Consider the following 21735-nt stretch of genomic DNA (forward strand, 5'->3'; position numbering starts at 1 on the left):
TCCATTTCTGATATTGTATCATTAATCGTTTGGACCTCTTTCTGTAGGTTTTGAATTGTTTCCAATGCTGTATCTATCTTATTTGATTGTTCCTGTAGTGCTTTCCTGACTTCTTCCTTATTTTTCTCAACTCCATTATATAGTGTTTTCATACATTTTATAATCATTTTTCTGAATTCCTTCTCAGGTATTTCCAAAGCCTGCCCATCTTCCAGTATGGAGTGTAGGTCTCCTTCCAGCTCATTTGTCTCATGTCTCAGTTACTTTATCTTGTTTCTGGACATGTGCTGATATGGTCATCTGCTTCTGGTTTTTGGGCATATTCAGGAGTTACCTGTGGACTTAATACTTAGATGGGTGTGTATTTTGGTTGTTTTTTGTTTTGTTTTTTTTTTATGTTTTCTGATTGCCTCCAGGTAGATGTGATCAGAAGATGGGCTTCCCTTTTCACTCTTCTTCTTAGTCGTTGTGACGTAACTTAGGATATAATTTTCAGCCTATTTCCTTTTTAGTCTTGTCTGTCCCATTCCACAATCCCTGTTCAGGCCTTTTTTCTAGTGATAAACAGGTCTGTCTTTGGCTGTTTGGTTTTAAGTGGAAACTGTCTCTTTAAATTTCAAGGAGATCTGTGCACATGCGTAGTAGAACCCTCCAAGGGTGGGGCTGGGGTGTCCAGTAGCTCAGGCACCCCCTCTAGTCACCAGAGTGGAGGTGCGCAGACAGCAAGAGACCAATGAACAGACACCAAGAAGAGCCCACACCTTTATCTCTGTGGTTCTGTCAGGCATCTGTGGCTGCTCCGATCCTTCCCCTGCTTGGTCTCACCCAAGATGGCGGTTCCGGGAACAGCTGAGTGTCTTGAATTAGAAAGCAATGGATTTCTTGCTTCTGCTTCAAATTCCCACAGCTGTAAGCCTTCCAACCTTCTAAATATTTCTTTATATGTGGTTCAGACCATCCCCTGAGCCTGCTTGGTTCGGTATTCTGTGTTGTAGCTGACGGAGCTCTTCACTGCATGGCCACCCGACCCACCACCTTGTTTGTTCCTCCCCCACTGTCCACCTTTCGCATGCATATGAGGTTACTGAAAATACCATGGCTTGGGTCAGGCGCACCTTAGTCTTCAAGCTGACATCTTTGCTCTTCAACACTTTAAAAATCTTGTGCAGCAGATTTGCCCAGTGCAGTACGTCGTCTGAGCTCCTGACTGCTTTTTAAGTCATCTTCACATCGTATTTTGAGTGCCTTCCAACCTGAGGGGCTCATTTTCCAGCTCTATATCTGATAGTGTTCCTCTGCAATTTATAAGATTTTCCATAGCTAAATATTCACAAGTAGTTCGTCACTCCTTCCTAATTTGCCTTCCTCTGGAAGCTCATCTGAAACCTGTCCACCATGGGTGACCCTGCTTGTATATAAAAAACCAGTGACATAGCTTCCAGAATCACAGCAACTCACAAGCCACTGCTTGTGATGGGGTCAGGATGCCAGATGAGTGGTGGGAGCACGTGCCAGTTCCTCAGCACTCTCCAAATTGCATCTAACGTGTGACCGCATCAGCGCCCCTCCACTGCTGCCGCTCCGACCCTTCTGCCCAATCAGCCTTTACCCGCTACAGCCCCTGCTCTGTCTGGCAATCTTAGTGAATTTCTAGCACATAAGTAGTTCCTCTGCCTGGAACCCTCAGAAGCTTCCTCTCGTGCCTCATCAAAGCCGGAGTCCTCTGAGGGAGTGTCAAGGGTCTTTGTGCCCACTGCACTAGGTCACGCTCCCGACACACAGCCATGTTCTTTCCAGACCTTGTCCGCAGTCCCTCTGCTCAGAAAGGTCCACTCCCAGGCACCTGTGTGGCTTGTGTATGGCTTCTTTCCTGTCTCGGTTAGGATTCGCATTACTGTCTTCCTTTTTCTTGTTGGAAACCACAGGACCACCTGGCAGGCAACACCTGCTGATCCTGTCTCTCCTCCCTGGTCCTGCTGTTGCTGAAAGCTGCCGTGTGCCCAACACTGAGCACAGAGCCCCGCAAGGAGCAGGCCCGCCCTCAGAGCTACCTGTCTCCTCTCACTTCCCCTTCCTGTCACACTTATCCATCATCTCATACCTGATCGTTTTGCTCTGGCATTAACAGAACCCGAAGTCAGGAGATAGCAGGAAATGCTGGCAACTGAAGGAGGTTAGGCTCTGATCAGTGTCTCTCCTCTCTCCCTTTTTGACCCCTCCCCACCCTGCCTGCTTTGGGGATTTAGTCCAGGACATGATGGCACCTGGAACGATGCTCAACTGCAGGAAATGGCTCAGCTGCGGATCAAACACCAGGAGGAGTTGACAGAGTTGCACAAGAAGCGTGGGGAGGTAAGCAGCGGTCTGCGGGGAAGCATATGACAACGTGAGCCGCTGGCCCTGGGTGTTGCAGCGGGTCTTGCACACTCAAACCACAAACTGGGTCTCAGGAATCTAGTGGGTGGAAAGCCGGGAAAGATAAGGCCCTCAGGTAGATGCCAGCTGGTGCAGTTGCCCCGAGTCACCGCACAGACGCAGAGCCCATGAACAGGTTCCCTGATGCCGCTACCCTCCTGTGTGGGGACTTGTTAGAAAGCAAGCCTCGTAAAGCATTGAGTGTGAACCCCGCCATCTCAGGGAAACGTGGGAGAATGCTGGCTGGTGGTCTGCAGGCATCGTTGTGCTGGTCCGTCACTGAGAGGCTCTGAAAGCTTGTCTTTGTGGACCTGTGCTTTGTCCCCAGCTCGCTCAGCTGGTGATAGACCTGAATAACCAGATGCAGCAGAAGGACAAGGAGATGCAGGTGAACGAGGCCAAGTGAGTAGTGCACTGGGACTGCGGTGTGGGCATGCCATACGGGACGCCACCCAAGAGCTCCGTCTCAGTGGAAGCACTGCCTGGCTCCCGCTGTACCTGCTCTAAGAGCCGGGCCAGGCCAGAGCCGAGCTTTAGTCCTCCTGGCACAGGTCTCGGGTGGCCCCTGCTCTGCCTGTGACCACTGCATGAGAGCTTATGGTGGGGGACAGGGCCAGGATAGCATCTGCAGGGGCGGGAAGCCTGGACGACCCCACACACGGGGGTGCTCAGGCGCCTGGGGTCGAAGAGCTGGAGGGAGCGAGGAGTTCATCGGCTCGGTTCCTTCATCTACAGAGGGTCTGCCCAGTGCATGGGGTAGCTGGCAACATCGCAGTCTTCCCAGCTTCCTTTTCCAAGCCCCTTGTACCCAAACTCGTGCTTTTCTGAAAGGAGCATTATTGATGTATTACCACCAGTGGCCAACAAGTCAAGTCTGACTCATAGCAACGCCACGTATGTCAGTAGGCCTGTGCCCCAAGGTCAGCTTGCTTGATTTTTCCCTTTGCCCATGTTTTGAGTTAATGTCGTTTTTATTATCATTCATACAATTCAGAATATTGGATAATTTCCATTGTGAGTTCTTTGCTGTGTGGAGTAATTGGACACATAATCTTTAATATCTAAGTGTCTAGATATTTCTGGTCACGCCCCTCTGTCCATAATGTGTCTGATTTGTTGGAATCAGTGGCCCTGCCTTTCTTACTCCAGGGCTCTCTGTCCTCGTGGGGTTTTCCTGGGGGACACCAGGGTTGGGAATGGCCTTGGGAGGGGTGTTAGCATCAAGGGTTTGGCGTGTGCACACGTAGCGGCAGGGGTGGGGTACTTGATCCCAGCCGTCGGTGTGTGCTGCTTACAGAATCGCCGAGTGCTTGCAGACAATCTCGGCCCTGGAGACGGAGTGCCTGGAACTGCGGGGAAAGCTGCAGGACTTGGAGAGAGCCAACCAGACCCTGAAGGACGAGTACGACGCCCTCCAGATCACCTTTACCGCCTTGGAGGAGAAGCTGAGGAAGACCACCGAAGAAAACCAGGAGCTGGTCACCAGGTGGATGGCTGAGAAAGCTCAGGAAGCCAACCGCTTAAACGCAGAGAACGAGAAGGATTCCAGGTCGGGTGGCCGCTGCTCTGGGCGCAGTGGGCCTTGGTCTATGAAAAGGACTAGGGTGGCTGCTCTGACCACAGGGGAAGGTCAGAAACCCAGCCCCAAGGGAGAGGAGGTGTTCATGAACAAACACTGCCGAGCACCTGTGCCCCCCCACACACACACATACACAGGGGAGAGGTCTTTATGGATGAGCATAGCTGAGCATCTGTGCCCCTTACCCTTCCCCCACCCCCACACACAAACATAAGGGAGAGGAGGTCTTCATTGACAAACAGCTGAGCGCCTCACCACACACACACACTCATACTCACACACACTACACACGAAGAGCCTTGGCTTCTGCTCTGTTGCTCACAGATTCTTGCTGTATTTTGAGGCAGGAGGATTCCTGAGCTATATATTAATTCAACCTGAAGAGGAAGATTGGGCACTTCCCTACCCTCTCCCCACTTATTTTATGAGACTGATCAAACCCACACCAAAAGTTCAGTCTTGCTGGTGTGGCCCAATCTCAGGGCCACGAATGGGAAGTTCCTCCCTCGAGTAATAAAACTGCTCGTCTGGCAGCAATCACCTGTAGGGTTCTTAGCAGGGAAGCTTCCCACCCTGGACATTTGGGTTCCAAATCTGAGTAGAGGGAAATGTACATGTTTAAACAGTCTTAATAGATGCATTCCCATCAAAACCAAGAGCATAAAAGGAAGGCAGGCCCATGCAGTCACCGCTCCTCGTGACAATGATTGGACACTAACCAACCACCAGTGAATGTGACAGAGAAACCAGAGCCCCATGACAGGTAGAGTGGCCCTGGGTGTTGCAGATTTTCAGTGATTCTGGTTCATCTTAAAATGAAAATGGAGACTCTTAAAGTCATGGGCAAGGGCCTTCTCCACCAAATACCAGATTCAACTCAACTGAATCAATTCCCAGATAGACGGAAGACCCTTCATATTGAGCCAAGAAGATGGTCCCTCAGACAGATGGACTTAAAACGGACGTGGTTCATGAAGGCAGAAATAGACTTGGTCACTAAACACTCATATTCTTGGCTGATAGCCCAGTCTCTGCAAATGCACAAGCCCTTGACAAGCAGTTGGTGGCCAGCACTGACACGGGGCAGCCCACTCAGCCTGGTTTGCCCCAAGACCGCAGTGCACACATTCCACAGACAGAGCTCCCTACAGAAAACGAGCTTTAATGGGTGCAATGATGTTGTTGTGAAGTGCTGTCGAGTCAGTTTTGACCCCTAGTGACCGTATTTAGGGTTTTCAAGTAGTAGCTAATGAGCTTGAACCACCGACCTTGTAGTTCAAAATGCTTTGCAGTCTGGTGCATTAACCCAGAGTGCCACACCAGGACTCCGGGTGCAATGATACATAGTCCTAAAATCATACAACACAGCCGCAGGTGAATCCTGTCCATCCAGCGTGCAACGTAGGCACAGGTGAAATTGCCAAGGAAGAGAGCGTGAGGTCCCGACTGACCGTGAGGAGCCTCCTCAGTTTGGACTTGGGAAGGTGAGACAAGCATGGTTCTGAGAGAGGCAGGAAATGGAGGCCCCTGCTGGCCGGGCTGTCACTGAGCCATGGCCACGACGTCTGTTGTTGAGTCCATTCAGACGCGTGGCGACCCCACTGGCAGAGTTCCGCTGCCCATTTCTGGGGAGCTGCTGAGCTCATTCAAACTGTCCACCTTTCATTTAGCAGCTGAGCACTTAACCAGTGCGTCACCAGGGCTCTGTGCCTGTCTAGTCTTAGCCACTTGAAACAACGTAAGTGATGACAGTTTGGAAACTTCTGTGCTTCTGTTTCCTCACCTGGAAAGTGAGAATAGTAAAACCTTAACCTCTAAGGAGTATGAACTTAATGAGTTAAAAACCGTAAAACACTAAATACCACAGTGCCAGGCCCCAAGTGCATCCTAGTGACTGAGTCTTCACTGTTACTGGTCGTGCTCTGGGTATGTCAGTTTGGCACCACCACCACTAACCCTCTACAGGCTGACCTTCCCCATAACAGAATCTTTCCTAGACTTGACTCTGCTGCTTGGTAGGTGCCATCAAGTCGGTCCCTACTCATAGTGACCTTATGTACAGCAGAATGAAGCACTGCCTGATCCTGGGCCAACCTCACAATTGGTGCCATGCTTGAGCCCATTGATGCTGCCACTTTGTCAATCCGTCTCGTTGGGGGTCTTCCTCTTTTTCTCTGACCCTCCATCTTGCCAAACATGATATCCTTCTTTAATGACTGGCCCCTCCTGACAATGTGTCCGAAGTATGAGAGACAAAGTTTGGCCATCCTGGCCACCAAGGAGCACTCTGGCTGCACTTCTTCCAACACAGATCTATTGGTTCTTTTGGCAGCCCGTGGCATTTTCAATATTCCCCTCCAACACCGTAACTCAAAAGCATCAATCCTTCTACGGTCTTCCTTATTCACTGTCCAGCTTTCACATGCTTATGACGTTAATGAAAATACTATGGCTTGGGTCAGGCGCACCTTAATCCTCAAACTGACATCTTTGCTCTTCAACACTTTCAAAAGGTCTTGTGCAGCAGATCTCTTGACTGCTGCTTCCGTGAGTGTTGATAGTTGATCCAAGAAGACTGAAGCCCTTGACAACTTCATTCTTTTCTCCTTTGATAAGAATGTTGTTTATTGGGCAGTGGAACTCCTGCTAATGGAGACCTTTAATGATGGGTTTGGAACTTGGGGCATCTCTGCCCAGGACAGTTGTCTGTTTAAAGCACTGAACGTCCAGCTAGTGGGACGCACCGTCTTGTGAGGCCCTACGTGCTGTGCCGTCCTGAAGCAGACACAAATGGAGGACTTTTTTTTTAACCAGGAGACGGCAAGCCCGCCTGCAGAAAGAACTTGCAGAAGCTGCGAAGGAGCCCCTGCCTGTTGAACAGTAAGTGGAGACCTGCGTGCGGATGAGATCTCTGTTCTTCCTTCATGTGTCGGTCCTTGTAACCCTTCCACGGCCAACATGTTCTCTGCTTTGATGTTTATGTTGATGCTGTGTGTTTTCAGTAACGGAGGGCATGCTGAAATCAAGGTTGTAGTGTCTTTGTGTGTGTGGTAATAGGATTTTGGTACTGGTTTATGGGAATCATAGGTCCCAAGGGGACTCTGGTAGGATTGGTGCAGTTACACAGGTCCCCACCAGGTGGCAGCACGTGCTGTAGGCAGGATAGCAGATGCCCAAGGAGCCCTAGAGGCTGAAAATGTCGCTGGGTGGACTGCAAAGGGATGTCTGAACATTAATGGGAAAATTCTACCATCTTTCGATTCTGTTTTGAAGCCCTCATGTATGGGCCACACATCACAAAAGGATTGACTTTTTTTTTTTTTTTTTGGTTTAAAATAACACACAGATTTTTCAAAAAGAACACAAACTTTTGCAGCAGAAAAATAAAAGCACCTTTGATTCTTTCAGCTGGACGCCTGGGTCATTGAGCTTGTACTTCTGTGCCTTTGAGGTCTGCCTGTTAGGAACAGTGCTCTGTGTGCGCTCCCTGACCGGACCTCCAGTTTCCTGGGGATGTTCCTGGACTAGCACCGGGAAGGTCCGGCTCTGGGGCATATTGTCACATCGCTTCCCGGAAAGGTGCTCTGCTGTAGGGGTGGGCTCTAACTTCCTGCACCCACCACAAATTCCAGGCTCTTTGTTTCCTCTTGACACTTCAGTCACCTTGGTTGTGCCCTGGATCCGGCTGTAGCTGTGGCCCTGCTGCATGTCCCTGCTCTGCTGTGGTTGGTGGATGTAAGTGAAATCTAGCCATGTCTTGGAAGCACACATGAAGACTAGGGTCTCTTGGAACAAACGCAATGGGATTTGGTTTGGAACTTTGCCCAAGAGCTTTGTTTTTTAGTGTACTGTTTATTTGTGATTTGGGTGACATTTTACAGAGCAAATTACCATTCAGCATTTGGGCACATGTTTGGAGACATTGATTGTGGTCCCCATAGTGTAATGGTGTTCTTCCCACTTCTAGATTTACTGTGTCTCCTCCTTCTGCCTTCCTCTCCCTTCCTGCCTCTAGCTTTATCCTGAACAAGTACTTCCCTTTTGACCTCAGAGGGGTGACTCTTCTAAAGAGTGTGTCCCTCCCTGGTGTGATGGTTCACCTTACAGGCCTGGCTACCATGTGGCTGACAATCAGGGATGAGTTCAGGTCCAGTCCTGAAGGGGGTCTTCTAAGGGCCTTAGTTTTGGGGGGAGTCCCATCAGTCTGTGTCAGCTCTACCCTGTGAGCCTGGCCTTTTGTGATGACTCAGTTGTGGGTCCACATTTCTCCCGCTCTCCTCAGGAGCGTCTATTATGATCCCTTTAGGGTCATCAGCAGTGGCAGCTGGGCACCATTTCCTTTTTCTTGTCTCAGAGTCATGGAGCTTGAGGTGCCTGTGACCCTGGAGTCCTTGGACTTTTCAGTTATTTGCTTGCGGATTTGACTTGGTTCACTCTGGATGAGCAGAGACCAATAGTTGAGCTGAGGTGACCTTGAGACTTGGTTCTGAGGACGGTACTTTAGCAACTATGTTCCCCGTGACTGGTTCCAGGTGTGGTTCTGTTGAATGTCTGTTGGACCATTGTGGAGGTGGCAGGGCTGCTGGTTGTGAGGTGCACTCAAGTCTCAAGTCGGGCCTGGCGCCGTCCTCTCAAACACTGTTGTCGGTTGACTCGCTCTTCTCCAGACGAAGCAGTGAGTTACACCTGACAGGGGGCCTGTTGGTGTGAAGTGCCATTGAGTTGATCCCAGCTCATAGTGACCCTCTGTAGGGTTTCTGAGGAGCAGCTGGTGAGTTTGAACCACAGTTCAAACTGACCTTGCGGTCAAGTGCTTATTCTGCAGTGCCACACCAAAACTCCGGTGGGCTCCTCAGCGCCCTGTGAATGTTACTTGCCTTTGGAATTCGGGATTTGATGTGAGCAGTTCCCTGTCCTGGCCAGCCCTCCCACCCCCCACCCCAGTGACGACGTGTGACGGAAACGGTGTTGGCTTGTGCCGAGTATTCACCACAGAGCTCCACACCAGCAGAGTCAAAGCCGCGGCCTCCTGCCCTTCCTCTGCAGGGACGATGACATTGAAGTCCTCCTGGACGAGGCCTCGGAGCACCCTGAAGAGACCTCTCCAGTGCGGGCCGTCAGAGCGGCCACGTAAGTAGACGGGGTGGGGCAGCCAGAGGAGCGCTGACCGCCATCAGCACGTGTGGGCCCACCCAAAGCCTGGGACCCGCTGTGCCCAAGACGAGCAGCCTCCTGGATGCCCCGGCCCCCGTCCTCCTCAGTCACCCCCACCGAGTGACCATTCCCATAGTGTGGCCCTGAAGGCAGGTGCCTCCCTGATGACTTCAAGTGTTTATACACAAGAGTGCTTCCAGAAAGTCCTGGGGAAACAGCCATAAACGTACATAAAACCTGCGTGTTCTGAAAGGATGATGAATCGTACCCTAACGTGACCTTGGAGTCCAGGGTGTTTGGTCTTCAGTTGCCAATGCTGTGCTAACAGGATGAGACGAGGGGTGGTTCTTCACAACCTGTGCTTGCTGGTCAAGACCAGGAACAAGGACTCTCAGGACCCTGGTTCCATCTAAGATCCCCAGGCTGCGGGCTTCCCTCACTCCCCATTGTTTTCTGGTGGTCGGTACATGTTGGGTTCGGGAACGGCAGGGGAGCCCCGCGCCCAGGTGCCTAGGTGGTGACTGTTGGTGTTGACCGCTGACTGGGGCAGTGTCTCAAAGGTTTAAACCTGTCCTCCCTCCTCTTTAGTAAGCGACTCTCGCAGCCTGCTGGAGGCCTTCTGGATTCTATCACTAATATCTTTGGGTAGGTTAGAAAACCTTCGCCTTGCCTTTGTACTGTTTGTGTCACTGGCCCTCAGCAAACGGACCTGGTTTCTTAGGACTTACTGAAAGGCACTCCAGGGTATCAGTGGAGCAGGGGACGCAGGTGCCTGGATTTCAGCTTTTGGTTCAGCTTCTTCTTTCTCCCTCAACATCCTCCCTCTTAATCTCGCTGCGTGCTGACCTTTGGCCTTTCCCTTTAGTCTGTCCGAGTCTCCCCTTTTGGGACATCACTCCTCATCCGATGCTGCCAGGTGAAAACCACTGTCGTGTTTTAGCCCCGCATGCGAGTGTGGGTCTGGCCACGCTGCTGACCGTGCTTCACTGCCCCAGCCGGTCACCAAGCGCTCACTGGGCGCGCACACGCTGGCCTGGACGCTTTGCATGTTCCGGAATGCACGGGCTCCGCTCACGCTGCGGCTGCTCTGTTTCTGGCATGTGCCTGGCCCTGCCCTTGACCACAAGGGCAAGTGAGGAGTGAGTGGTCAGGCAGCTGTGTCCCCTCTCTGTGCCCAAGAGCTGGCTGCCACAGGAAGCGTGCTGGCCGGTTGAGGGACGATGCTGGAGTCAGTCTGTGAGCCTGGGATGTAGGGTCCTTGAGGAGTCAACTGGCGTTTTGCGCATTATTCGGGTGCGAAAGGCTGAGGATGGGAAAGCAGCCAGGGACGAGGGTGTCCTCTTCAGTCAGGCAGCTGTGGACTCCCTTCTGACGCTTCACAGCCCTGAGCCCTGGACCGCCCCATCTCATGGGTTCTTCCATGTCGTTCTGCAGGCGGCGCTCCGTCTCTTCCCCTCCCGTGCCTCCAGACAACCCAGACACGCACCCCGGGTCCAGTAAAGACGTGCGGGTGCCAACCACCGCACTCTGTGTCTTCGTAAGTGTGCTCCACCGCAGCCATGGGCCAGGCCAGTTGTGGCCACAGAGCTCTTCCCCCTGCTGTGGCCCCATCTGATGGGAGGAATGGATTATTCTGCTTCTCCCCAGAGGACAGGGTCTGTGGTGGTCATCCTGGGTAGCACAGGACTAGCTAAGAGAGCGGATGGTAGCCAGAGTGATGGGCGAGGGAGGAGTTCGGCATGGTGAGGGCTTGGGAGAGAGCCACAGAACAATGGTTTGTTTTGAAAGGCCGGAAGTCACTGTGGTACCAGCATCAGGTCCTGGGAAGAAACAATGCTCGAGCTTCCAGGTGGGCAGTGAGGCAGGGATGGAGCCCACGAGGTAGCTCCTGGGTGGGAGAGCAGGGAGCCAGCTCTCAGGAGGGAACAGACACCCGGCCGAGGAGGAGTCCAGGAGACAGGCATTGCTCAGTGACCTGCCCTGGCTTGTCGCGGGGCTCGCTGTGGATGGAGGTCCATGATGATTGGTAAAAGGTCTGAGCGCACCTGACAGCACTGACCTCCTGTGCCCTCAACTCCCAGCAGCCCACTTGTTTGTTCCTGTCACATTTGAGTTGTGTGCCTGGGGTCCTGGCGCTGCTGACAGAATTCTAGGATCGTGTCTGTGCGTGTTTCTGAGAGCGCCAGGCTCACTGCCGACACGTGTCCAACAACAGCACCTCAGCTGGAGTGTCCAGAGGGCGAGCGGATGTGCTGGTGCCTGACGTCAAGTTTTCAATCTGAGACCTCCTAAGCGGAGAGCCTTGGGGAGAGAAGAGGCATGAGATGCCAGGAGGTGGGGAACAGGGGGCGCAGTGAGACCCCAGGGATGGAGTCCTGAAGGCCTAAGGCTGACGCCCTAACAGCCAGTGGTCACTCTTGTGAACTGTCGTCCAGCCACACAGCTTGCTATCCCAGTATCTCCTGACCTTTGTGTCCATCCCCCTACACACAGCTCCATTGCAGGAGCAAATCCCAGGCATCCCATTTCATCCATACCAGAGTGGGCTAAGTCCTCTGGTTCCCTCTTCTCGTTGTGGGTTAGGATGCTGGTTCTCGTCCAGAACCCAAATGCCCTCTTTTCGGGTCACGTATTCCAGTGTGGATGCCAGCCTCGTAAACATCCTATGAGAATGTAAACTCATGAATTATTCGCTGTTCCTTGTTGAAGGCCCAGTTGTAGATCACAGAGCCAAAGACACCCTTTGTAGTTGAGCAGACTCTAAAGGTGGAGGTCTCGCCACTGGCAACACTGAGCTTCCAGAAAGCACTGTGACATCCAACCCCCCTTGTTAAGAGCTGGAGGTGGCAGGTTCTGTGGGCCGAGGCCCCGATGGGCGTGTGACACATGCTTGTCTTGCAGGATGCACACGATGGGGAAGTAAACGCCGTGCAGTTCAGCCCCGGCTCCCGGCTGCTGGCCACCGGCGGCATGGATCGCAGGGTCAAGCTTTGGGAAGTGTTTGGAGGTGAGAGTCTACTCGTGTGGGGAGAACACTGGGTGGGTGATTGTGTTGTGCGTGGGGATCATCTGACAAGCAAATGAATGCAGGCAAAGTGACTGAGATCCGAGCAGCTGACCCGCTGACCCTACCAGGGGCAGGATCCTTACTAGGAAACAGACTCTGTTTATAGGGATCAATAAAAATAGATGTACTCGGCACTGTTTTGTCCAGAAAAACTACTTAAAGTTAATGAATGCTAATAACACTAATGATAGCAAAATATTGAAAGATGTCGTTTTTATAACAAAATATATGATGGTTTTATACAATAATAAAACGATAGCAAAAGAATGAAATTTTTATGAGGCTCAATTTTTAAATCTAAAATCTAAACGATGGCATGAGATTGACTAGAAGGGACATGGAGCAATGAGACTGACAAAGAATTGATGTCTTTGAATTGTGGTGTTGGCAAAGGATCTGGAGTCTAGTCACGGGCTGCTAGAGGAACGAAAGAACCTTCCTTGGAAGAATTGCAGCCAGAATGCACCTTGGAAGCAAGGCTGGAAAGACTTGGTTTCCCTTAGTTTAGACACAGTATCAGAAAGGACCAGTCCCTGGAGAAGGACATCATGGCTTAAAGAAAAGATTTGACGCAGTGGATGGGCACAGCGGCTGCAGCAGTTGGTTCAGACGTACCAACAACTGAGAAGCTGGTGCAGGACCGGGCAGCGTGCAGAAGATAAGAGATGCCTATCTGTAATGCTAGAAACAGACTTACCTTCAGCAAAAATCAAAGGGAACGTGGGCACGACTGGGAGTGAAACCATGAGCTGGTTGTCAGCACCTCACAGCTCCCTCTCGCTGCCTGCTTCATTCGCTTAACTGTTGTGCTGGTCTCCTCCCCTAACAAGTCCAAGGGGATTTCTGATACATCACTGCAAGGAGCCTAGCTTCTTCCCTGAGTGAGCTCCCAGGAAAAGGACCATTGGTCTTCAGGAAGCACACCTGGTGCGCACTATCACACGGGGTACTGGGCTTGGCTTCCGTGGTCCTTTCACCTGTCCCATTTGACATTACTGCCTGCTGCTGCTTCACTTCCTGTCTAACCCCAGCCCTGTTCTCGTTTCATACAGACAAATGTGAGCTCAAAGGTGCGCTGTCTGGCAGCAACGCAGGGATCACAAGCATCGAATTTGATAGTGCTGTAAGTATCTCAGGGTCACATGGCTTACGCATTGCGCTGCTCACTGCAAGGACGGTGGTTCAAGCCCATCAGCTTCTCCATGGGAGAAAGATGAGGCAATCTGCTCCCATGGGTGAGTCCTGCTATGTGGCGCTGCAGAGTAATGTGCCAACCACTCCTCAGGAACCCTAGACGGGCCTGCTGTGAGTCACAACTGACTCGACGGCACTTAGCACCGACCAACAGCAGTCTGCTCCTGTAAAGCCGTGCGCTAGGGACCCTGGGAGTAGGTTTGGGACTAAGTATCTCTGGTAGCATAGTGGTTACGAATCGGGATGCGAGCCACAAGGTCAGCAGTTCGAAACTACCAGCGTTTCCGCGGGAGAAAGATGAGGTGGTCTGCTCCCATAAAGATTTACAGCCTCGGAAACCCTGTGTAGGGTCACTATGAGTCGGAACCGACTCCACGGCACAAAAACAACAACAATCTAATAAACAGACGCTGTTTGGATCTTGATACTGAAAAACGATTTACCTGAGGTCTTCTCCCATTCTTTACAGTTTAGTCCGATCTACACGTGAGAACCATGTGGGTTGATGATAGGCCTCACTGCTGGTTTGACTGATGTGTGCAGCTTTGGGTCTGTGGTGAACGTTCAGATGCGGAACTGTATGACCCGGGGTCCAGACACTGAATAGGGTAGCGGTGCCCTCTACAGGGCCTAGGGCTGGATGCCCCTTTTCTGGCTTACCTCAGTGGATCCTGTGTTGAGGGGCCTCTAGCGTGCAGGCCTCATGGCTGACGGCCGCTGTCTGGATGCTGGGTTGGTGCCCCAGCACCCGGCAAGGGCCTTGGCTTCCACCCAGAGGGGTAGGTGTGGATCCAGGGCACGGAGTGCTGGAGCTCTGGGGCCAGGCTGTAAGGCCCCGCTCTGACAGCCGTACAGCAATGACAATGACGGGCAGGCAGGGCTGCAGCCCAGAGAAGACCTGGCTCTGAGCTGAGATCACAACCTGGACAGCAGGGCTCAAAGTGACCAGAAGAGGCCAGACTGCCTCTGGGGTCTCTGGCTGGGCCAGTGTTTGGAGAATTCACCCTGGGGAAAGGGAGCAGGATTGGAGGAAGTGCTGGTGGCATGTTGGTGGCGATGGTGATAGTTGCATTTGAACCTGGCGTGTCCTTTCAGACCTCCACACCTTCTTGGGTTTGAGTACCAGAAGATGTGTACCTTGTGAACGGAGTGCCTCAGGTTTGGCTGAAAATTATTTTCTTCCTTTATTCCCATAGGGCTCTTACCTCTTAGCAGCGTCAAACGATTTTGCCAGCCGAATCTGGACTGTGGATGATTATCGATTACGGGTAAGTCCTAGTACAGTGAGCTGGTTGAATCCAAGCTGCACACGGTTATTGACACATGAGACGGGAGCCTTGATTCCCACCCCATAGGACAGAATTGTTCCTGGGGGGTTTCCGAGAGCAGGCTGCTAAATCTTGATCACAAGGAGCGGCTGTTGGGTTTGAGTCGATCGGCCCATCGCATCGCCCGCTGCACCACCAGGGCTCCTTTCAAATCCAAAAGTAATGTTAAAGCTTAAGATTAGAAACCCTAACCGAGTAAAGAGCTGTAAATGCATATGCTCCGCTTACAGCCCAGTGTTCCTCCCACTGACTGGGAGAGGTGGCTTCGCTGGGATAGGAAGAGAAAGCCATGCACATGTTTACAGTTGGATGAAACCAGTGAGAATTGATACGACATGGGAAGTAGCTGCCCAAGGCTTCTGTCTCCCAGGGATTTCCACAGATGTGTCCTCAGGAGATAGACTTAAGTCCTTTACAGAAAATGCTGTCGCATTGGTGGATAGCCTGTGTGCATCCTCCCAAATACGTAAGTTACGTCAGCTCTAGATTGCTAATACTTTGTAGACACAAAGAGAACTTTATGGTACTTCATTTCTCCCGAGGAGGCTTGCTTCCACACACCCTGAGTAGTGTTTGTGTGGTTCTTACTTGATTGGGTCCGTGAATGTGGAATCGTGTGATAAAAGTAGCATAAGATTGTTGGTGCTGGGAGCTTCTGGATCCTTCCAGAAGGATCAGTGAGGATTTTCACACAGCGGCAATGTCAGCCACGTTTTGGAATCCATGACGAGTCTCACTATGAAGGTACAGAGTGGATCTGGGCCTGAGGGGCTTATTCCGATGCCAGTGTGGCAGTGACCCACCAAGAACGGAGGAAAAGTGGTTGCTTTCAATTTTAGTGTTAACCTCTGGGGTCTCCTCTTTGGGAGTTGGGAACCCAGACAGTTAGTAGTCATAAGACATAATATTAGAGTCTTAACAGCGTTTTTTAAAATCAGAGACTCTTGGGGCTTTTGCAAATAGAATGATTTGACCCGGTGTTAGTGAGAGGCCCGTGATGACTGGTAAAAGGTCTGACTGCCCAGACTCTGGCTTCCTGCCCGTCCCAGCTGCTCTTTCCCATCAGGCTCCAGTCGTGCCGTAATGGACACAGGGCAGCTGACACTTAGGGGTGCCCCATCCCGTGTCCCTGAGAAGCCCAGGGAGACGCTCTGGCTGCGCCCAACAGCTCTGTGACGACGGCAGGACGTGGACACTGGGAGCACTGGAGTCTGTGGTGCTGATCTGACGTTTCCAAGCTGAGGCCTCCAAGTGGAAACCCCCTTCCTTGTTGGTGCCCGCGCTGACCTTCAGTGGGCAGCTGACTTCACGGAAACAGGGCTACAAATTCAGGGAGTTCAAGAACACGATAGAGCTTCTTTCTGAAAGGTCACCAATGAGAGGTCTGCTGCTGGTCTTCTCATTGACCTTGATACCTCACATCCAGCCATGCCTAAGTAAGGGTCTTTGGTCACTCAGCTGGACAAACATGTTGCTGTTGAGGTGTTCCTGCTTCACATTAAGACACAGCCTCTGTGCTTCCAGATCTGTGTAGGGGGTTGCTCTCGGGACTCGTGGCTTCTGTCCCTGCTGTTTGGGGACCTGACTCGTGGGAACATCTGTAGTCTTCCATGTTGTGGGCCCAGGGTTGACATGTGGCTGTGTTCTCTCCTAGCACACGCTGACTGGACATAGTGGGAAAGTGCTGTCAGCCAAGTTCCTGCTGGACAATGCACGCATTGTCTCAGGGAGCCATGACCGGACACTCAAACTCTGGGACCTCCGCAGCAAAGTCTGTAAGGAGATTCCGTCTGTCTGTCTGTGTATATACACCGTCACATCCGGGGCATTCCCAGCAGAGTCTGAGGAGATTCCATATGTCTGTCTGTGTGTGTACACCCTCACATCCGGGGCCTCCGCAGCAAAGTCTGTAAGGAGATTCCGTCTGTCTCTCTGTGTGTATACACCCTTACATCCAGGGCCTCCGCAGCAGAGTCTGAGGAGAGTCTGTCTGTCTGTGTGTACACCCTCTCACACCCGTGGCCTCGGCGGCCAAGTCTGAGAAGATTCTGTCTGTCTGTCTGTGTGTATACACCCTCACATCTGGGGCCTCTGCAGCAGAGTCTGTGGTCTGTGCTCATACTAAACAAGGCAAAGCCTGTGTCCAGTGCACAGCAGTGCGCACTTCAGTCCAGTTTGGTATTTCGAGTGGGGCTGACGTAGAAGCCACTTCCCCTTTCTGAGGCTTCAGACTCATCAGTCATCAACTTGACCCTGATGGTTGCCCTGCTTGCAGGTATAAAGACGGTGTTTGCAGGATCCAGTTGCAACGATATTGTCTGCACCGAGCAGTGTGTTATGAGTGGACATTTTGACAAGAAAATTCGTTTCTGGGACATCCGGTACGGTAGTCGCACCTTCTGCAGGGCAGATGAGCGGGTCTGTGGGTGGTGGAGCCATGGCGTGTCTGGTATAAGAGGCAGGAAAGAGCTCCAGTCAACTCTTCAGATCAACAGATCGTGTTAAGCTGTGGGTTAGGCAGTGAACTGTTGACCCCACCAGCTGCTCTGCTCCTTGATAGAAAGATGAGGCTGTCGGCTCCAGTCAGGGTTGACAGTCTCAGAAATCCTACATCAGGGGCGGCTGTGAGTCGGAATCGACTCGATGACGTGACTTTAGCTACAAGGGAGCTGAAGGTGGCAGAGATCCTCTTCCTATTAGGTAGTTAAGGCCTCGTGGGGAAGATGGACACAGATATCAGGGTGTCAGGGTGCTGACTCAAGAGGTGCCTTTATCCTGGTGCATTACAGTGCAGCTCCCGGGGCTGGGCCTGAAGGTCAGAACTCACCTGTGACAGAGGTCCACCAACAGGCCTGTCAGAGCCGGCTCTCATGCACAGCCCAGCTGAGCTGCCAAGCCAGCAGCTGTGGCCAGAACATGGCCAGTGGGCGGCAGTGGGCAGATGCCACCAGCTGGAGGAGCAGAAATGCCACCGATTGGGCACCTGTTGGCACTTGTTGATTGCATGTTCTGCTTGGCAGATGTGTTATCACCCCAGACATAGGCAAGGAGATGAATTCTTAGGGAACTTAGATACTCAGCACTAAAGCTGCCATGGGTTCTTGAGGGAAGGTCCCAGAAGCCATATTTCCAAGGTAGGGAAGTTGTGTGTCGTGGCATTCCATGACCATTGTTCTCTTAGATCAGAGAGTATCATTCGAGAGATGGAGCTGCTTGGGAAGGTAACCGCCCTGGACTTGAACCCGGAACGCACTGAGCTCCTCACCTGCTCCCGCGATGACCTGCTAAAAATTATCGATCTCCGAAAACACACTGTCAAGCAGTCATTCAGGTAAGGTGGGCTGGGCGAGGCCAACCCCAGTGGCTGCTGGTTACTCACAGCGCCTGTTGTCTGAGCGTGTCCGCACATGTGCTCACGGTGACTTGTCTGTCAGCACGTGCCCTCACGTGTGCTCACGGTGACTTGTCTGTCAGAGCGTGCCCCCATGTGTGCTCATGAGGCCTGTTTGTTTCAGTGCCCCTGGCTTCAAGTGCAGCTCTGACTGGACCAGAGCCATATTCAGGTGAGTGACAGAGTCGGAGGGAGGTGGTTGTCTGTCCTGGTGATATGGAAACGTGTGTTGCTCTGCTCTGCCCTCAGTCTGCCCCCCTCTGCCCTGCTCTCACGGAGCCTCCACCCTCAGAACGGCTGAGTTGCTGAGAGGGTGGCCGTGGGTGTGCATCCCTCAGACCAAGTTTGGGGGTCACGGGCGAGTTTCCAGTCGAGTGTTTGACTTGAGAAGGCGGAGACCCAGCAGGAAGGGGCTGGGGCTGGCTGACTCCTTTGTTCTGCTGTCTTCTCTAGCCCTGACGGCAGCTTCGTGATGGCTGGCTCGGCCGAGGGTTCTCTCTATGTCTGGAACGTTTCCACGGGAAAGGTGGAGAAGATTCTCTCGAAGCAGCACAGGTAGGTGAACCCCAGGAGCCGGGACCATCCGTGTAGCACCCCTCTGGCTCTCCTGTTTAGACGGTCTGCTTCCTGAGGTATTATGGCTGGAGCTAGAGCTTCCCCTCCAGCATTTGTGTGGCACAGGCCCTTCCGCCTTCCCCTTCCTCCCCCTCTGCCCCACCGCTCTCCCCATCAGTAGATACCATTGCCACACAGCCTGTCTTCCTGAGAGACGGCCCCCAGGCCCCTTGGTCCTTGGCAGTGCCCCTCCTTCCGCCCCTGGCTACGCAGTGCTGCCCCCTTAGAGTAAACTCCTTCCGCAGCCAGATCCTGTGAGTGGGCGGGCACTGCACTCCTAGGAAAGTTGTCTGGCGTCCAGCCCCGAGCTCACCCCCACACCCACACCCCCACCCCCCTTCTGGTCTCTTTCCTTGAAGCGCGCCAGTCAATGCCGTGGCCTGGTCCCCATCCGGCTCGCACGTGGTCAGTGTGGACAAAGGAAGCAAAGCTGTGCTGTGGTCAGAGTACTGACCGAACAACAGACCTCACTGCCCTTCTCACGAGGAGGGGAGTGGACGTAGATGGCTGGGCAGGCCAGGCCTTCAGGTGCAGTCTGGACTTCCTGGAGCACCATCGATGCGGTGTGGCCAGGAGGGTCTTGCTCTGAGAGGACCGCTGCAGGTGGTGCGTGTCACCCACAGGCTCGTCCAGAGGGCAGGCTCTGTCCTGTGGCCATTGGAAACACTACTGGCCCTGAACCTCCATACCTCACCATGTGGGGCCCAGGCACCTGCTGGCTCCTTGCCAGAACACCGTGCCAAAATACCCTCCAGACTAGGGTTCCTCGTCCTGATCTTCCTCCCATCCCTTGGGGTGGGGTGGGGCGGGGAGGGGAGGCCATCAGAAACGCCAGCCCTGGCACTGTGCTCTCCGAGGAGGTGGGTGGCGCCCTCGTCTGGGGCTCTGGTTCTGCTTTTGTCTGATGACTGCTGAAATCTCCTCAGGTTTCTTCAGACTGTTCTTGAGAGAGAAAAAACGCTTTTCTTCAGACCTTCTGACTCCTCTTCCTGTTCCCACGAGCAAGTCTACATAATGGTGTCTTGATTTGAGCTAAATCTTAATTTGAGTTTTACAAAAAAAAAAAAAAATAAGGGTTAGGAGGCAACAAGAACGTTTGGCCTGAGATGTGGGGGTAAATCTGCAGACCCCCAGAAGATAGGACAAGTCACTCAGGGGCTGCTTCCTCCGGCCAGCTCCAGAGGGTGGAGATTGTGGCTAAGGATGGGGAAGACTCAGCCGGGGGCATTTTATCTTTACCGTTTTCCCTGTGGATAAAATTCTGGTTCTCGTAGTGTTCCAAAGCACCCATGGTTTGATCCCTTTTTAATTTGCACTTTATTTTGCTCTCCTTCTGCACTTGTTTTCTGGATGGGCTAGTGGGGGCTGAGTCTCGCTCCCACTGACGAGGCAGCGTCTCCATCCGTTCTTGCTCTTCTCCCCATACCCACCTGGCTGCAGTTTGCTCTTCAGGAACTGTTGCGAGGTGTGCAGACTCACAGGCCAGGGCACATCTGTTATTTATTGAATTATGTAGCCCAATAAACTTGATTGTAAATTAAAAAGCCCAACAAATCTCTTCTGAACTTTTCAAACCCTGCTTCTTGGTGGTTATTTTATCCTCCTGTGTCTTTTAGAAAGCACCCCAAAGGCACGTGGGCTGATAGCGGACTCTCCAGCCGCTCCCCAGGAGAAGGCCTTGGAGGCCTGGCGCTCCATTCTGCCCTGCCCTGTGGGCTTGAGTCCCTGACCGCACTGACATGGGTGGGCATGAAGAAAGGGAGGGGGTTTCCCGGCACTCATTCATTTGTGAATAATCAATCACTAGTCCATCAAGGGGGGGTTCCTGACTCAGTTCCACTCTTCTCCACAAATGGTCACTCCCTCTAGATTACATCCCTTCCATTTTACCTCATTTGCAAACTTTACCTACAACTTGGGAAGTATCTCACATCAAATATTTTTCACGTAGACAATAGTGCTTAGGACATACCAGCCATACAGAGAGGAGAAAAAGATACTGAATCTCCTTTTGAGTTAATGCAATTATTCCACAATAAATAGCCTGGTGATGGTTGTGTGGGACCTGTGAAGATGCTAAAATCCACTTAGTGGTTGTTAAACAATTGGGTTTTCCACACCCTGGAATGTGGGGCATTTTGTAGGGACACTGGGTAAAAGGGCCATCCGGCTCCCAGGGCAAGTTGTGTGGGAAGCTGCGATCAGAACTGTGGCCGAGGTCAACATGACCATGATTTTAGTTGAATAAACCCAAACCCTGTGTTGGCTTTCCCAGGCTGTAAGCAGAAAGCCTCATCTTTTTCTTGAGGAGCAGCTGTTAGGCTTGAACTGCTGAACGTGTGGCTCACAGTATAGTGTTTATCCTTCAGAGCCACTATACTTCCATCTCCTGGACAGAGTGGTAGAGAAAACGTGAAACAAAATCGTAGATGCAACCGACTAGGGACCCACAAGGTTATGTTCCTTAGTCATCCTTGAGCTCTGGAACTGAACTCACACCCTGAGCTCAGTTTTCAGCCAGTAGGTGGATCGATTAGGGGACGACACTTTCAGGAGGTACACACAGCATCCAGCATTTGAGGTCAGCGTTTACCCAAGGACAAAGCTCAGGATGGGTCGGAAAGGAGGAATGGAAACAGGAAATTCGGGAGGAAGAGGCATAAATGTTGGTACACTTTGGGAACACAGTCAATGAGATGAAGGAAAACGTGTATGAATTGTTGAATGTAAAGCTGATGTGCTAGTAAACCTTGTGCTAATTCAAAATAATTTCCTTTTAAAAACCCAGTGGATAACCGTGGGGGTTGGGGGCATTGACCATCACAGCTCTGCAAGGTGAGATGGGGGTGCAGTGAGTCCGTGTTGTGGAGGGCTCATTAATGGAATCGGTGTCGTTGGCCTATACGTGTTGTGGAGGGATCATTAATGGAATCATGTTGTAGAGGGATCATTAATGGAGTCAGTGTCGTTGGCCTATACGTGTTGTGGAGGG

General features: G+C 52.1%; 1 protein-coding gene across 3 annotated transcripts in view; it reads left to right on the forward strand.

The window, feature by feature from the left end:
* Window positions 1–19196, forward strand: part of ATG16L1 (autophagy related 16-like 1 (S. cerevisiae)) — a 32947-nt gene extending 13751 nt beyond the window's left edge. The window contains exons 3-18 of one of the 3 annotated variants that reach the window (XM_006866761.1): window positions 2247–2352; window positions 2744–2817; window positions 3713–3964; window positions 6809–6874; window positions 9041–9124; window positions 9737–9793; window positions 10583–10685; window positions 12050–12155; window positions 13268–13338; window positions 14606–14677; window positions 16392–16512; window positions 17013–17118; window positions 17919–18068; window positions 18253–18300; window positions 18582–18683; window positions 19103–19196. In XM_006866761.1, coding sequence (XP_006866823.1) covers window positions 2247–2352; window positions 2744–2817; window positions 3713–3964; window positions 6809–6874; window positions 9041–9124; window positions 9737–9793; window positions 10583–10685; window positions 12050–12155; window positions 13268–13338; window positions 14606–14677; window positions 16392–16512; window positions 17013–17118; window positions 17919–18068; window positions 18253–18300; window positions 18582–18683; window positions 19103–19196 — 1612 coding nt within the window. The remainder of the gene's footprint in view (window positions 1–2246; window positions 2353–2743; window positions 2818–3712; window positions 3965–6808; window positions 6875–9040; window positions 9125–9736; window positions 9794–10582; window positions 10686–12049; window positions 12156–13267; window positions 13339–14605; window positions 14678–16391; window positions 16513–17012; window positions 17119–17918; window positions 18069–18252; window positions 18301–18581; window positions 18684–19102) is intronic. The other 2 variants (XM_006866762.1, XM_006866763.1) reach the window with 2 other exon arrangements.
* The last annotated feature ends 2539 nt before the right edge of the window (window positions 19197–21735 follow it).

Source organism: Chrysochloris asiatica, unplaced genomic scaffold (genome assembly GCF_000296735.1).
Source record: "Chrysochloris asiatica unplaced genomic scaffold, ChrAsi1.0 scaffold00096, whole genome shotgun sequence".
NCBI classification, from domain to species: Eukaryota; Metazoa; Chordata; class Mammalia; order Afrosoricida; family Chrysochloridae; genus Chrysochloris; species Chrysochloris asiatica.